Source organism: Diadema setosum, chromosome 2, assembly GCF_964275005.1.
Source record: "Diadema setosum chromosome 2, eeDiaSeto1, whole genome shotgun sequence".
NCBI lineage: Eukaryota > Metazoa > Echinodermata > Echinoidea > Diadematoida > Diadematidae > Diadema > Diadema setosum.
In genome coordinates this window covers 46,072,283-46,090,447 of record NC_092686.1, presented here as the reverse complement: position 1 = coordinate 46,090,447, position 18,165 = coordinate 46,072,283, and the positions used below count along the sequence as shown (strand labels likewise).

At 39.8% G+C, this 18,165-nt stretch overlaps 1 protein-coding gene across 1 annotated transcript in view; it reads right to left on the bottom strand.

Annotated features, from left to right (window-relative positions):
- LOC140246058 (monocarboxylate transporter 7-like) overlaps positions 1 to 18,165 on the bottom strand; it is a 55,905-nt gene that overhangs the window by 12,263 nt on the left and 25,477 nt on the right. Inside the window, exons 2-3 of the mRNA XM_072325503.1 lie at positions 12,706 to 12,880; positions 2,691 to 2,987 (exon numbers count right to left, since the gene is read on the bottom strand). Coding sequence (XP_072181604.1) covers positions 2,691 to 2,987; positions 12,706 to 12,853 — 445 coding nt within the window. The 5' untranslated portion in view covers positions 12,854 to 12,880. The remainder of the gene's footprint in view (positions 1 to 2,690; positions 2,988 to 12,705; positions 12,881 to 18,165) is intronic.

Sequence of the window (18,165 nt, the reverse complement as noted above, 5' to 3'; positions counted from 1 at the left end):
TTACAGGCAAATTTCATAAAAGCATGATTATTTGGGGGTTTTATTGGTTGAAATCAATTAATGACATATTTTCTTGTCGTCAACAAATTTCATCGAAAAAACAATGAAAAACATAAAGTCGAAAAACAAAGAAATACATAAGAAATTCAAAAACCAATAATATACTTTAAAAAATTTTCTGATGACACAATTTTTTCTCTCTTACATTTGCTAAGGACACTAAAAATAATATTCAAACAAAAAATGTGCCTGTTTTGAGCTGTATTTAGTGATTTATACCAAATTGATTCATGAATTATGCATAAATTAGCATAATTTAGCATAAATGATTACTTTTTTGAAAAATTAACTTCATGGTACTTTAAATTACGTCACAGGCAACGTGTGAGCCAATTTTCGTTGCGATCGCGCGGTCGACGGCCGAGATCTGGGGGGGGGGGGGGGGCCTGGGAGCCCCCCCCCCCCCCCCGGGCTCTATCATCTACCTAAATAGCCCGGCCTTGTTAGGGGTAACCCTGCACCAACCCTTAGAGACTTTGAGGTACATGTACTTGCCTTCATGATAACAAACAGAATCAGGTTAAATCACTGAAGAATAAACCTAAATAGAGTATAGACTCATGTGCGAATGTACAGCCATACAGGCTAGGAAAAGAGCGGAGAAACGGATTTCTCTCATCACATTCTTGGAATCAACTTCGACACTTTCATGACTTGAGCATGCAAATTGTCTCAGAGTTCATCGAGCTACGAACACAGGGGTGGATCTAGCAATTCTGTAAAGGGGGGGGGGGGCGCAACTAATATTTCTGGTGCCACTTCCGGGTTTCATTTCATTTTTTTTTTTCATTTTATTTCTTCTGTTTTTAACGAAAAATAAAGGGGCGCGTGCGCCGGTTGCGCTCCCCTCTGGATCATCCACTGGAACACATCGCGCTACGAATCGTCGAATTCTTGTTACCCACAGATGAACAGCGAAATTAGGAGCACTATACATGGAAAGTGACCATGATATCTGTGATACTGAAAATACTGACTGAAAAACATACGTTATACAGTGGAAAGCCGGTATAAGAGATCCTTGGAACCAAGACAATTTTTTCTTTAAATGAGATATTTCGTTATATCAGTAGTCAATAAGCAATACAAAAGAGAGGAAATAAATTCATTGTGACCGAAGAATTAGTTTGTTATATCAGGTATTTTGTTATATCAGATCTATTTTACATCAAGTTTCCACTTTACAACATTTTCAACCACATTAATAAGAGTATTCTTTGCTGATAACTGCTACTAGTGGCGACAGAACATAAATGACACATCATTCGATTTTTAAGCTGCCTCTTGTTTGTGTGTTGGTGTGTGTATTTTCTTGGGGGGTCTTTTTGGCAATATGCTTAGTTTTGCTAGCTCAGCAATATAGATATTGAAAGAAAGATTAAAGAAAGATTTGTATCTGTACAAAACAAAATGTAGAGGGAGACAAAGTGAAGAAACTCACACCTGAAAATAGAGATTTGAGGAGACCGCAAACTACAAGCCCTGTTTGTTTTTATAGCAGTCCCCTCTATTTCCAACAATTTTGATTTGGTATTTGTCATAAATTACACATCATTTATTAAATTTCAGTTCACACTGATTTCTTGATTACACTGCTGTACTGATTTTTGTCATTAAGTGAAAAGAATTTAAAGGTAATGTTAAAGGGCAAGTTCACCTTCATTAACATAAGGATTGAGAGAATGGAGCAATATTAGTAGAACACATCTGTGAAAGTTTGAGGAAAATTGGACAATCGCAAAAATTATGAATTTTTAAAAATTTTTGTGTTGGAACCGCTGGATGAGGAGACTACTAAGGCTCGTGATGTCATATGAGTACAACAGTATAAAGAAAAATGATGTAAAGAAAATTCAATATATTTTCACTTTTTCCTCATAATGAAAGAGCGCTTGACTTGCCTCTTTCTAAAGGCAATGGGAATAATATTACCCATAACATATGTAAGTAACAAGTCAGGGGAATGTGTACTTTTTTCAAAAGATGAATGAAATTTTGTGAAATTCTCTTTATATTTTCCTTATTATTGTTGTACGCATGTGACATCATACACTGCAGTAGTCTTCTCATCCAGCGGTGACTTCACAAAAACTTCAAAAATTCATAACTTTTGAACGGATTGTCCGATTTTCCTCAAACTTTCAATGATGTGTTCTACTAATATTGCTACATTCTCTCAATCCTTATGTTAAAGGGACTGTACAGTACTGGTTGAGGTGGGGATTATTGTTTTGAACATTCCTAAGTGAGATAATGAAAAGCCTCTTCTGAAATATGAAAGAGCATGTAATTATAAGAAGGATTCAACGTTTATTTGATGAAAATTGGTTTTCAAATGGCTGAGATATCCCAAAAAGTGCTAATAATAAAAGGCGACATGCCACAACTTTATTAGGATCTCTTTGTTTCACTTTGTTTTTGGATATCTCAGCCATTTCAAAACCGATTTTCATCGAATGAACTTTTGATACCCCTTAGAACTGCATGCTCTTTGACATCTCATAGAGTGATTTCTGAATATCTCGCAAAACGTTAAAAGCTAAATCCTCACCTTGACCAGAACTGTACACACCCTTTAATGAAGGTGAACTTGTCCTTTAAGAGATCTGTTTCAAGAAGACGACTCCTACCTGTATTGCATCCGACCAGAGCCATGGTAACGGAGCGAGCCGAGTTCTTCGCCGGAAAGTAGCGAAGAATGATGTTGAGCCCGGAGACGGTGACGAAGTTGAGCCCCAATCCGTAGAGCAGGCTGAAGGTGAAAAACATCGGGCAGATATCGGGCATGAAAGACGTCAGGAGTAGGCCAGCAAAGCAGGCCACAGTACCCAAAATGGTTATCACACGGTGTTGGAACCTAGCGATGAGGGCGTTGGAAAGCGGGCTGGCGAGGTAGGTGAGTCCGAACGGTATTGTGCCCAGCCATCCTGCCATCGGATTGATAGAGAGATAGATAGCGAGAGATAGAGTATATAATACAACAACAACAACAACAACAACAACAACAACAACAATGATGATAAGTATAATAATAATAATAATAATAATAGTAATAATAATAATGATAATAATAATGAATATTATACAGTCAAACCTGTCTATGGCGGCCACCCAAGGGAAACAACAAAAGTTGTTAGTAGTCAAGTTAGTGGAAAGACGGCTTTTCATGGCGAAGAGTTGAATTAATTTTGTCTATAATGTCTGTGTGATTGTGACTGAGCTGTAGGACTCGGTAGTATTCATGCAATGAAGTAAAAGCCAACGTATCCATGGCTGATTTAATGGTTCAGCTAAATTTTTGTGGCCGCTATACGCAGGTAGAATTCACCACGGTATACAAAATGAGTGACCGCTGGCAGCGTTAGGCAGATGGTCGCTATATACAGGTGGCCGCTAACACAGGTTGGACTGCAATAATATAAATGAATACTGCCCCAAATCCACTCTGCAGAGTGGTCAAGGCGCTTACATATTAAAAGTATTGAGAAAGAAAGGGAGATGTGAGACAGAGAGTTATTAGGATGAGCGAGAACAAAAGCAAAAGATGAGAGAGAAAAAGATTCGACAAGAGAAAGAATATTATGATAAAATCACGAGAGAAAGATGAGAGAGAGAGGGAGATTACATATCATTAACACTGTTGTTCTTTTTAAGATCTGATGCATTATGAGGTTTCCCCTAAATTATTCTGAATATGCAAGCGTGTGATTATGAATATGCATATATCATATATGCCGATATAATTATTCACTCACAAATTATGTTTTAGTGAAAATCTGTGCTTTCCTTGACACGAGTATAAAACAATCATACAATTTTTGCGAGGGCAGCGTAATAATATTTTAAATTATTATCCATACAGAGTATTTTTAGAGCCCAAATACAAGTGTTATTTTGTCGACGCACCTCATAACCTCCAACCCACTTAAAAAGTTTGTTGAACTGGACCAATATTTTTTGCCGAGGCGACCAATATTTAAAATATTGGACGACAAGAGGGGGATTCCCCAAAGTTTTTATAAACTGCACTGTGATTGGTTGAGATATACGAGATGACCTGAAATATGAAGTAAAAACATCTGTGATTGGTCAATCACGAATTAAGTAGAATATCGTTTCTTCTAAAATTCTGTGTTTATTCAAATAAATTTCATATATCAATTAGTTGAAATTGTTTTTCGTACAATTTTTCAAAATATCACTTTCATAACAGCAAATTAAATTTAGGTTTGATGAAAACAAGTTGCATTTTTTGTGTGTGTGTGTGTGTGTGTGCAGGCGCAAGGCGACGATTGATCAGCTCTGCTCAGCGCTACTGCTAGATTGCCCGCGCGCGATACAGTCAGACCGCAACGCTACAGCTCAAATCAAAAATTTATCGTACGCGCAGGTTTTTGCGCATGTCCTTCTCAGCACCCGAGATTTTGCGAGATAATTCAGAGACAAAGTGCATGGTCTACGAGATTCACTTATTGACGACATGAAGATCTACTATCCGTGACTAATTGACATGGTTTGTGAATATTTGAAAGAAATCACACCTTTTGATGCTTACGTTATATAAAATGAGCTTATGATACCATTATTTATATCTCTGCATTATATCGATATTTTCCAAACGACTCTGAGACAAATTAGAACAAAGCTTTCTATTTATTGCCAACCCGACCCGTTCATAGGTTGAATCACCACATGAATGATAGTCAACGTTTTAGATATACTTGTTATAATAGCACAGTAAGAACTGAATTGGCCCCTCGCATAGAAAACAATAAAAATTGAAAGTCTCGTCGAGTAAAAATAATAGTGTGGCAATTTGAGATACATGAATGATCATGCGCTCCCATAACAGATAAATTACTCAGCGATGTATACAGTGGATTAATAAGGAATAATTATTCTAATACCAAATAGAGAGCCCCAAAGAACTCATGTGCGCAAACTTAGTGCTAGATCTTTTATTATTGATTTGTATGCTATTCATTAATGCACGCTAGTCTACTTGTATCTAGTTGTGCAAACAAAGTTCAAGCCAAAGTTGAGCTGTCGATCAGAGTGGAGTGTTGTTCTTGATGTTTACGTGGAGATCTTCGCTGCAGTTGCCTGAACCTGTGTGTGCGCGCGCACACACACACCATAGGGTCCTACACTGTCATCTACACACAGTGTATTACTGTTACGTAGAGTGCACGTTTACTGTCATTCCGCGAGGTGCGTTCAACTCTCCACTCGGAGGGAATTAACCAATCAGAAACGCGTATTCGCGGCAAACTGAAATCTCGTCAAAAATTAATTGTACAATGCAATGATTTATTCGCCAACTTGACCCGTTCATAGGATCAGTCCACATAAAGTCATTATGTTTTCATAGAATGATATTTCCTCTTTTATTTTATACCTCTTCCATTTTGGTCCACCTTAATTTCGTTGATCTAGTGTACCCCTTAAGAAAAATGAAAAATATGCAAATTTCGTGTTTTATAATTTCCTTGTTCAGTATATTTTATGTCATAACCTTTTCAGTGGTCGAATTTCATGAAAGTACAACTCTTCAGCTTTTTATCGATGTATAAATCATGAAAATTGATAATGTCAGTTAGATTTACAGACACTCTAAAAATGTGGTCTCCCAGCTCATTACGTATTCATGTCCGCGAGGTCCATGCATACGCGTACGATAAATGCGAAGGCTTTTCAGGACGTTGCGGTCTGACTGGATTTTGAGCGTGTTTTTATACAGAGAAGCAAAATACGCGCTCATGCCGGCTCATGCGAGAGGACCTCTCGAATTTTGCTCTGTATAAACACGGCGTATGCCGGCATACGCGCCGCCAAATTAAATGCAGGCTCATGCGAGAGGTTCCGTCCGCCACCTTTTGAGATGGCCGATGCGAGAGGAGCCTCGCGTATTTTGCTGTGTGTTTATACAGACCTGACGACCGAAATTCGAACCGGAAAGCACGTATTTTAATATCTGTCATGATCGAACCACGTCTTCTCCTTCTTACTGAAAAACTGGATTTCAATTGATCATTTGGCCGGGTGGTTGTCAAGAGGAACGTTACAAGAATGACCTTCAAGCTTGGTGGTCCTGATGACTTTGCCGGTTTCATTCAGTTTTTTCCCATCATGCAATAAACTGCACTGCGAACGTGACCTATGCTTGACCCCAAAATTCGAGAGGTCCGGTTCAGCTGAGGTCCGCTCGCATCGGCTCGCATGAGCCGGTATTTTGACTTCTGTATAAACACGAGAAATAAGCGCTCATGCGGGAGGTAAAATACCGGGTCATGCGAGAGGCTTCTGTGTAGCCGGCCGCCACTTGCATTTGCATGCGCGATATGCATATTACAGTTACTGTACATGTAGGGTTGGGGGTACCACGTATCGTCACCCTAAGGATCTGTAGTTTGTTTATTCTAAAAATATAACACAAATCCGCCTAATTCTTACCTCAAATATGCCATAAATACTGCAGTTTTGAATGTCGTGACCGTCTCGTTGATTATGAATCTCCGTTTTAAAATAGCGCAATTTTAGTGCGTGCGTTCCGTTTTCTTCGCGCAGCTAAAAAAGGAACCTTGCGATCGGCACCCCCTCCCCTCCATAAGTATACACGTGAATTTCACAGCATAGGTAATACACGTGAATTTCACAGGCTCTTACACGTGAATTTCACAGCCATGCGTCGTTACTGAGCGGATGTGTAATTTTTAGCTTGGTTTGTTTGAGTTTGATTTTCGTTTCTTCGTTTTTATTGTCTTTTATAGCTAATGACACAATCCCGCGCGTACCTTTTCGTTCTATACGCAAACAGCCATGATACGCAGGGTGCCGATGGGAAGGTACCCTGCCGATAGGTGGTGCCCCAACCATACTGTACGTACAAGTATAGTAAGGGTACTAGGTCTCGCGCAGGGACTTAAAATGGTCGCGCATGGCGAAACTGCGTATAGCAAGCAATATTACGCATAGGACTAAGCGCAAAATTTGCCGATACGCCCATGGAATAAACATACCTGACAACCGCTAAATATGAGAAGGAAGCAGGTAAGAAATTTTGATTTCGAACAAATTTTTCACTAAATTTCCAATTTTTTACCTTGTAATTTACCTACCTTTAAAATCCTTTTTTAAGGATGTTTTAGCCTAGACGTGTCGTCTCGCTTGTCTCGTTCGTATGATCGTAGCCGATAGAATTCGTAATTTGTTCGATCGATCGTTTATAATATTCTACGAAAGCCGAAGCACGTTACAGCCGCAGAGAGGGGCAGACACTTTCACGCATGAAACTACATAGGGCAGCTGCGCGACCTTTACATACCCCGAGAAATTGAACGCATAAAATTAAGTCCGACATACAAACGGCGATAGCGCACTACGCCGTCATCGTATCATCAGGAGATTCTGGGAGGTGATTTTTCTGCATTTTCGTGATATTATATTGAAAAATTCAGGTACGATTGTGGAATAATTTTTAAGAGCATCACAAATTTTCGTGCGCGATATCTAGACCCCTCAACCATACGTTATGTATTAAGTACACAGTAGGACTTAGTTGTGGTAGTAGCCTAATTCGATCTTTCACGATCTACGGTAGATGTGACGTGAATTGTTTCTCAGATCTCGGATACAAATACATCTAATTCTGGTCTAAATTAGCTAGATCTCGGTCTAACAGTAACATGACGGCTACCTTGGATACATAGATCACTGTGTTATCAGAGCAGTGGCGTATCTAGGGAAAAAGGCGCCCGGGGCAAGCACGAAAATTGCGCCCCTATTTTATGAAAAAGTGTTCAACCCCAACCCCATCCCGGTAGGGACTTTAAACAAAGTCCAAATGATGCTTTTTCAAGCGCTTAAAAGGGATCTTTTGAGGTTGATTTAAATGTAATGAATTTTGATAGATTTTAGCGAGCGAGCGCAGCGAGCGAGCCGAAAATTTTTGTATTTCAGCTTACAAAACATGGAATTCTTGTCATTTTTTGCTTACCAAATCTTACAATTCCAATCAAAATATAGTGACGGCCTTATAGATAACGATTTATACCAAAAAAGTGAGGACTTTAAAAAATACTCTAAATTAGTGCGCGCGAGTGAGCTGAAATTTGTGTATGTCCTCGTCATCATCACGTATTGTTCTTATCTTTTTTTATATCAATTTTGGCGAGTGAGCGCAGCGAGGGAGCCGAAAATTTTTGTATTTCAGCTTACAAAACATGGAATTTTTTGTAATTTTTTGCTTATCAAATCTCACAATTGTAGTGACGACCTTATAGATAACGATTTATACCAACAAACTGAGGACTTGAAAAATACTCTAAATTAGTACGAGCGAACGAGCCGAAATTTGTATGTTTCTGCGTCATCGTTACGTTTTTTTCTGATCTTTTTTGATTTTTTTTTGCGCCCCCCTCCCCCGTATGTTCGAAACCGTTGGCGTCCTCTTTTGATCTAATCGGCGATCGCTTCAGAACGAATGAAATTGTAGTCGCTGCTCCGTGTAACATTTTTTTTTTCCAGCTAAATATAAAATGACACGAGTGAACACAATAGACATTATCATTCTGTCCGCGTCGTCACGTTTTGTTCTTATCTTCTTCTCTTTTTTTATAAATTTTGGCGAGCGAGCGCAGCGAGCGAGCCGAAAATTTTTGTATTTCAGCTTACAAAACATGGAATTCTTGTCATTTTTTGCTTACCAAATCTTACAATTCTAATCAAGATATAGTGACGGCCTTATAGATAACGATTTATACCAAAAAACTGAGGACTTTAAAAAATACTCTAAATTAGTGCGCGCGAGTGAGCCGAAATTTGTATATGTCCTCGTCATCTTCACGTATTGTTCTTATCTTTTTTTATATAAATTTTGGCGAGCGAGCGCAGCGAGCGAGCCGAAAATTTTTGTATTTCAGCTTACAAAACGTGGAATTCTTGTCATTTTTTGCTTATCAAATCTCACAATTATAGTGACGACGTTATAGATAACGATTTATACCAACAAACTGAGGACTTGAAAAGATACTCTAAATTAGTACGAGCGAGTGAGCCGAAATTTGTATATTTCTGCGTCATCATTACGTTTTTTTCTTATCTTTTTTGATTTTGTTTTTGCGCCCCCCTCCCCCGTATGTTCGAAACCGTTGGCGTCCTCTTTTGATCCAATCGGCGATCGCTTCAGAACGAATGAAATTGCAGTCGCTGCTCCGTGTAACATTTTTTTCCAGCTAAATATAAAATGACACGAGTGAACACAATAGACATTATCATTCTGTCCGCGTCGTCACGTTTTGTTCTTATCTTCTTCTCTTTTTTTATAAATTTTGGCGAGCGAGCGCAGCGAGCGAGCCGAAAATTTTTGTATTTCAGCCTACAAATCATGAAACTCTTGTCATTTTTTGCATATTAAATCTTACAATTCTAATCAAGATATAGTGACGGCCTTATAGATAACGATTTATACCAAAAAAACTGAGGACTTGAAAAAATACTCTAAATTAGTACGAGCGAGTGAGCCGAAATTTGTATATTTCCGCGTCATCATTACGTTTTGTTATTATCTTGTTTGATTCGGGTTTTTTGCGCACCCCCCCCCCCCTCCCGTATGTTCGAAACCGTTGGCGCCTTCTTTTGATCCAATTGGCGATCGCTTCAGAACGAAAGAAATTGCAGCCGCTGCTCTGTGAAACATTTTGCCTGCTAAATATAAAATGACATGTGTGAAAACAATAGACACTGTCATTTTGTCATCATCACGTTTTGTTCTTACCTTCTTTTTTACATAAATTTTGGCGAGCGAGCGCAGCGAGCGAGCCGAAAATTTTTGTATTTCAGCTCACAGAACATGGAATTTTTGTGTGAACACAATAAACATTGTCATTTTGTCCGCGTCATCATGTTTTGTTTTTTATCTTGTTTGATTTGGTTTTCTGCCCCCCCCCCCCCACCATTCTCCCATTCCCCTTCCGGGCGAGTTTTTTTATTATTATTATTCTTATTCTTCTTTTCTTTTTTTCTTCTTCTTCTTCGTTTTTTTTTTTCTTTTTTTTTTTCTTCTTCTTCCTTTTTTTTTTTTGCGCCCTCAAGGAGTGGCGCCCGGGGCACGTGCCCCCCTTGCCCCCCCTAGATACGCCACTGTATCAGAGACTGAAGTGGATTAACTTGCACTGAAGAGTGTACATTCACCATACCCCATGTCAGGATCAAGTACAGTAGGAGACTATACAGCACTCGGAGACAGAAAGGTTAGGCCCAAGTGAAAAGATTCTTTGCTAAAATCCTCTGTAGGATGATAATGATAATATTGAATGTCATTTTCGGTTAATACAAGGAAATATTGGACTCGCTAAGCAAAAATATTGGACTCGTCTTCGACTCGTCGAATATTTTGTGCATAGCTCGTCCAATATTTCCTTGTATTAATCTCAAGGCCATCCAATATTATATAAGTATCACTCTTACTATATCATTATTATGCTTGTAGACTCACATTTCGCTGAACTGTATATAGACCTATCTGCTTGTAACATCATTGCTGTTGTTGACTAATTGAGGACAATATTGTTGATATCATCATCGCTATTTCCACGTATACTACTATCATTTTGAGTGAGAAAAGATAGTATCTGACTGTTGAGAACCTATATAATATGACAATTCAAGCTGACTTGTGTGAAAACAAAAAGTCATCATTGAAAAAAAATATCGAAAAGAACCTCGCGCACATGATATCAGTTTGTATAATGTATATTCAATCTTACGACTTTTGAAGAATTCCACATATTTTCTATATTTTCTTAATCTCGGCGTTCTAACTTAATAATAGCGTTTCATCGCAGCACCGATGTCCGCCAGGCAGTACGTAGTTACAGTCGAGTGATTGCCAAACACTTTTTCCTGTTTTCTTGGACAGGACTAAAAATAAAAAATAAAAAAACAAAAAACAAAACAAAACAAAACAAAACACAGAAAAAAAAACACCTTCGGTCTTAACAATGGTCATTGTCCTCTTTAGTTTGCAGGCAATCAAAACAAATCTAATCTTTACGGTTACACAGAGATTTCCATTTGAAAACATATATCAATTTACAAACAAAGCTGGTTTCTCTTCCGGTACTAGAGTATAAGAACCTTTTTTTTTTAATTCTTTCTTTAAATTCATAATTCAATCATGGGAGAAGAGCGCATTACGATGACACGACCTTTAACAATCAATCAAAATACCTACCTCATTATCTCCTTGACTTTGTAAAAGAAGTAATATCTTTTTACTGATTGATTACGAGATAGTTGAAGCGATTTACATATGAACGGAATATTCGATCACTACGAGTTAATCGAAATGATTTTAATTCATTATCAGCTCACATAAACACGCGACGTTCCAAAGTTCGAATTGTCCCTGTAGGCCTCAACAGTCTAGACAAAGGCCTAATAGTTTTAACGCTGACATTTTCCACAATGGGTGAAATGGTGCATGCCCGAGAGGTATAACAAGAGGACCGAGTTTAACTGATTTGAAAGAGCCGGCGGTAATAGACTTGTTCGTAATTCCATTTTGCGCATGAGCAGAAAAAGGTCATTTGTACCAACAGGCATTTCAGTTTGTAAATTCACTGAGATAAGCATCTGTGATGCGATAATTATTCATGTGATCCTCATCTAAATGGTGCTTGCCAGCACATCCACCTGACAGCAAGAATGGTATTTCGCAATATAAAAGGAAATAGGCTGTTATTGCATTCAATACAAAACAATGAAATGGATGCCCGCTAGATTGTCAACTGATGGAGTATTCTGATCACCTGCTCTAAACGCGAGATAATTCTTTGTTTGAACATGAATTCCATATTATTGTTACGTCAGGCAAGCTTAGGCATTATGCCGCTTTGAAAACGAGTGAAGTGCCTACTGAGAAAAAAGAAAGGTCATTTGTACCAATGTGTACATGAGCTAATTACGAACTGGCTCATACCGCTCCTCTTTACAGAAATGGGGTCGCAGTTCAGTTTGGTTCCCTGGCAGGCGGGAGCTCCCCGGACGATTCATGCACCCTGTCTTTAGCAGAGGTGACTAATCTCTGTATACATTCAAAGAGGAATACAAGTTGGCCCGTAGTACAGGACTCACGTTTTAAATACGGGTGCACGTCACGAGACCGACACCCACGAGTAATACAGCCCACGATGTCATACAGCTCACAAGTCATACAGCCCATGACGTCACACAGCTCACAAGCCATACAGCCCATGAGTTATACAGCTCACGAGTCATACAGCCCATTAGTTAGACACTAAGCAAACAAGGCCCACGAGACGGACACAGTAAGCCCCGTGTTGATACCCTGTCGAATCTGTCGAACGGGCTGTTTTACCTCGTGTCCAACTCATGGACTGTATAACTCGTGAGCTGTATTTTGTATGGACATGTTTTCAATGTCGAACTCGTGGGCTGCATGACTTGTGGGTGTCGGTCTAGCCGGATGACCCCGTATATACAGGGTGTAAATTGAAACCAATCACGAACCGATTCATCGTCATTCTCGACATGTTTTTAAAAAAATAAAGCGTACGATGTGGATTATTATATAAAGAGATGTATTTTATCATGTTTACTTATAGCAAGCCTCATGATAGGAACCTGTTATTGTGGCGCCACGACCGAACTCGTGCTGGAAGATGACCAAGAGTTGACCGTACGAGTAGAGGAGGCCGTAGTTGGTAAAAAAGTGGAGGAAGGTTATTAGAGTGATCACCCAGCCCCAGTGGCGCCTCAACTGACCCATCATCGCTGCAATGAAATCTGTCGGCCTCACCTGTGGACGAAATATAGAAATTTACAATAAAAATGCAGATAGGATTCGGAATACATGCCTGCAACTTTGGTATGGTGACCTTGCTGCTCCCACAGTACCTATATATTATGTATGCAGCCACAAAGGTTACCCTTCCATATAAAGCCTGAAAATCTATATGGAGATATCACTATTTTTCTAATAAACTGTAACTATTGATGGTTAAGTCTGAAACAATATTATTACTATTGTTCACATTTTGTATATTTAACAATACTTAACATTTATCTTACTAATTCAAATTTTTACATTGGTTGTTTCTATTCCTAACACATTTTAGAACTATTTCGAAGCACTAAAGGTGGGTTTTTTGTTTCATCGGCAAATGGTAAATAATGCCTTGAATGGCACACAAACAAGGATTAAAGAGGGCGACGTTAGCGTTGCCGCTGTCTTCATTACGAAGATCGACGATGTAAAGCTCGCCTACTGTCAATCAAAGTATATCGCATGTCCGTATTACGCACTCTCTTTTATACAGGTTAAAATCCCCCGCTCCACTATCATGATCTGGACCCAAATCTATCCCGATCTAGCGGGAGAGAGCGGGCAGGGAAAAAGCGTACAGGGATCGGAAGTATCCGGGCACTTACCCCCTGGGCAACTATACTCTCCGGATAACTACCACAAGGATAATTACCCCCCCCCCCCCCAGGGCTATTCCCCCTTGGGCAACTACCACCCGGACAACTACCCTCCTAGGGCAATTACCCTCTAGGGCGATTACACCCTAGGGCAACTACCCCCCGGACAACTACCCTCCTAGGGCAATCACCCCCAGGGAAATACCCCCTAGGACAACCACCCACCGGATAACTACCCACCGGGTAATCCCCCCCCCCCCCCGGATTAACTACCACCCGGATAACTATCACCCAGATTATTACCCCCCGGAAAATTACCCCCTAGATAACTACCCCCGGATAACTACCACCCAGATAACTACCTCCCGGAGAACTACCCCCTGGATAACTACCCCCCCCCCCCCCCCAGATAACTACCACCAAGATTACTACCACCCGGATAAATAACCCCCGGATAACTAGCACCCGGAAAACTAGCACCCGGACAACTACCCCCTGGATAACTACCCCCCGGATAACTACCACCCGGAAAACTCCCCCATAACTACCCCCCCCCCCCACAAAAAAAAAAAAAGAAGAAAATCCCCTGGATAACTAGGACCGTATAGGCCCCTATAGGGCTCACACGGGTAAATAATCCCCCATAGAGACGTGTGTTAAATTTCAAATTTCAAAAAATTCTGTAAAATAGCTGGGAGAAATGAGGTGTTTCAGCTTCACTAAACTGGATAAGTGAGATATACCCTTTTATCCATCAAATTTCCAGGGTAGGTTCTTCTGCTCAAATTCTGTCTAAGGGTCCGCAAAGCCAGACTACGTGTTCTTGTCACTCAAAAAATCACCTATTTTCCGTACACGTACCCAATGAAATATAGCCCCCTCAAATTCCATCAGAAAAGCTTTCATCTTCCAACCAAAATGCAGTTTGTAGAGGAATTCATGCTCAATATCTACAGCTATTCAGTTTTTCTGCCAAACTACATCATTGATTTTTAATTAATTTTTTTTCTTCATTTATTTTGGTATCTTTGGTACAAATGTGTGAAGGGGTCTGGGACAGTCCATTTTATTTACAGGTTTGAGCCCTAAACCCCCCTATTTAAATACCTCCCTCACCGTGAAACACGTTAGCAGTTGTAGCCACGTTCTCCGACATTTTGTGTGCATTTCGTGCGATATAAGACATTCATGTACAAATGTACTAGTATATCATTATTGTATACATAGATGCGAGGGAGCGAAGCGAGCGGGGGGGGGGGGGGTTTCCCCCCCCCCCATGGTGAGAACTTTTTGCATTTTGATGTTGTAAATGGTGCAATTTGAGGCATTTTTTTTTCGTGTCTTATCGACTTGAAACAGTCCCAAATGTTTAAGGTAGCAATTCATTTTGATGCACATTATTATTGAACAATTTTGCCTATAAAATTGTATGATTTACACTGAATATCATGAACGCGACATAGCCCGAGCAAGCGGAGCGAGCGGTAGGGGGTTTCCCCCTCCCATAGTGAGAACTTTTTGCATTTTGATGTTGTTAATGGTGCAATTTGATGCATGTTTTGCGCTTTTTGTCTACTCGAAACAGTCCCACTTGTTTAAGGTAGCAATATATTTTGATGTAGATTATTATTGATCAATTTGCCTTTTCCCAAGCACAAAATGCAAGAAAATTTTCATCATTTCGGGAATTATTGGGGGACAAAATGACATGTTTGCCCCCCCCCCCCCCCCCCAACCAGTCCTCCAGGATCGACGTCCCTGCATACGAGTGGGCTTTTGCATTCTTAGAATACAAATACAAATAAAAAAATTTTGGTGGAAAATTCGGAAAGCTGTCAATCCCCAAAGTGTACTAAAGTTTTAACGGGAAACAAGCGGGGAAAGGGTTGATTGAAAGGAGATATCCCCTCCCATCCGCGGTGGATCTTTTGTGTTCTTTTGTGTAACTGAAGTGACAGACCTGGTGCACACTTAAGACTAAACATTTGGGAATGTCAATCTAAAAAGAAATAAAAATGGAAAAGGACCGAAAGGGGGAGGGTGTATCCCCCTCACACGCGAGAGTTTTTTTTTTTTTTTTTCATTTTCAGAATTGAAATTCAGCAATCTGATACACACTTTGGATAAGATATTTGGACAGTTTGCTATCACAAAACGAAAGAAAATTTTCCTTATTTCGGGAATCACTGGGGATCAAAAAGATATGTTTGCCCCTCCCCCCGTCCGCGGCCCCCGTCCTCCAGGGTCGACGCCCCTGCTTTGGCATTTTTAGAATTCAGATGAAAATATCTCGTAAACACATTTATGATGTAATCTGGGAAAATTTCAATCTCATAAGTGTATACTATATATAGTATATATATGAATATCTATATATAGTATATATATGTATATCTATATATATATATATATATATATATATATATATATATAATCTTATTTATGTATTTTTTTTTTTTGAGGGGGGGGGGTAACCCTCCGTCAATTGAAAGTATCTAGGTATCTCCTCCCACCCACGGAACTTTTGAATCTTTTTAAACTGAAGTAACAGACCTGGTGCACACTTTAGATGAAACATTTAAGCTCACTTTTCAAATCTGTCTCAACCTAAAGTGCATTAAGTAGAAAGGACTGAACGGGGAGGGTATAGAAGGGGTTAGGACTATCCCCCTCTTACACGGGGGGGGGGTTGTATTTTCAGAATTGAAATTCAGCCATCTTTTGGTGAAATATTTAGACAGTTTTCTATCAAAAAGTAAGAACATTTCCACATCTCGGGAGTTACGAGGAGGAGCAAAATAATAACCATCCCCCCCCCCCCATCGACGCCTCTGCATAATGACGGAGCTTTTTGTAGGTGAAAGATCTGCTGCACACTCTTTGATGAAATATAATGAAATAGGTCACTCTCAAAAGTGTACAAAGTCTATCGAAAGGGGCCCAGTAGCGGAGCTTTTGCATGTTTATGATTGCAATTAAACGATCCGGTGCATATAGTTCTCGCGGTATTTGGACAATTTTCCATAACGAAAGTCTGGACGTCTGGACCATACTTTATGTCGATATTACTTTCTTCGCGAGCGAGCGCTTGAGAAAATTATGTATGTATTATCCTACAAGATAGAATACTGCTCAGCTCTGTTACCTGTCTGAAGGCGGGCTTACAAACGTCATGCAATATGCCAAAATTGATACAATCACATTTCTGCTTCCTCCACTTTTTCCCCTCAAATTTCGGGGGGGGGGGGGGGGAATGATTGTACAGGCCATTCAGCACCCTCCTCCATTTCAGGGGGGGGGGGGATGCATCCCCCATTCCCCCCCCCCCCCCCCCCCCCCCCGATTTACGCCCATGGCTGATAATGTTAAATCATGCTTTGCCTTCTTCTCGGTTGGGTTTTTCGAATTCGCTATTGTGTAATCTTCCAAAAAAAGATGTCACAAAACTTCAACGGTTGCAAATTTCTGCCGCCCGGTTATTACCTTTTACTATACTGAGTTTTATTCCATAATTTTATCACCAATCATCCGTTCTTACATCGGCTTCCTGTAGTAAAAAAAAAAAAAATAAATAAAATCATTTTTAAGATCTTGTTATTAGTACATCATTCGGTTTATACCCTTTTCCCCATGTACCTACTCTTTTCCCAAATACAATCCGACACGAAGTCTACGTTCACCATCAGATGTGTTGTTACTCCAAAAATCCAGAGGAAAACATGGATGGGGTGATCGTGCTTTCTCCGTTATAGGATCAGAATTGTGGAATCAGCTATTTATTCAGAGGAGGCAACTGTCATCTATATACAAAAAAAAAAAAAATTATTTAAATCCAAACTTAAAATGTACCTGTTCCCCTAACACTGAGGATTATAACTGCAATCTATAATGTTCGGAACGATTGCATTCTTCATCTGGTATGTGGCTGTTTGTTTCTTGTCATTTTCTTCTGTGTTTTCGTGCTTGAACATGTATATAATTAATATATTTCTTTTTATTTTTTTGAAACGCCATGAGCATCGAAATGAAAGTGGACCTGCGCCCTGTGCAAGTATAGCCATTATTATTATTATTATTATTATTATTATTATTATTATTATTATTATTATTATTATCATCATTATCATCATTATTATTTGTAAAGCAAGCAATTATGGGATATTGCGGCTACTCCATGACCTTTCACACCAGGCAGACCTGCCTCTGAGTACAGGTGTAGTTGTCTTGGGCCGTGGGTTCGGGGGTGCCCTATGGAGAATTGTTCTTGTGAATTGGCCTGGCGGGTAAGAAGTTTGATGTGCGGAGGTAGTTGTAGGCTATCAAGATTGGTGGGAGAGCTCTAGAGGGAGTAATCACCCGGTTGATGTTTTATGGTGGGTAACTGTCTTGGGGAAATTATTCGGAAATTAGTCCTGATGGTATTATCGGGGGGGGGGGGGTGTTGTAGGGGGAGGGGGAAATAGTTGCCCTGTGGGGAATAGCCCTGGAGGGTATCGCACTGGGAAATTTGAAGATTGCAGTGGTAATTCCCAAGGGTATTTATATCGGGTAGTAGTTGTTACACCCAGGGGTACTAATGCGGGTAGTAGTTATCCTGATTGTAGAGCAACCTTCGTCATTTGTCGTTGTTAGACAATGTGTTGTCACGGAAACAGTATTTTT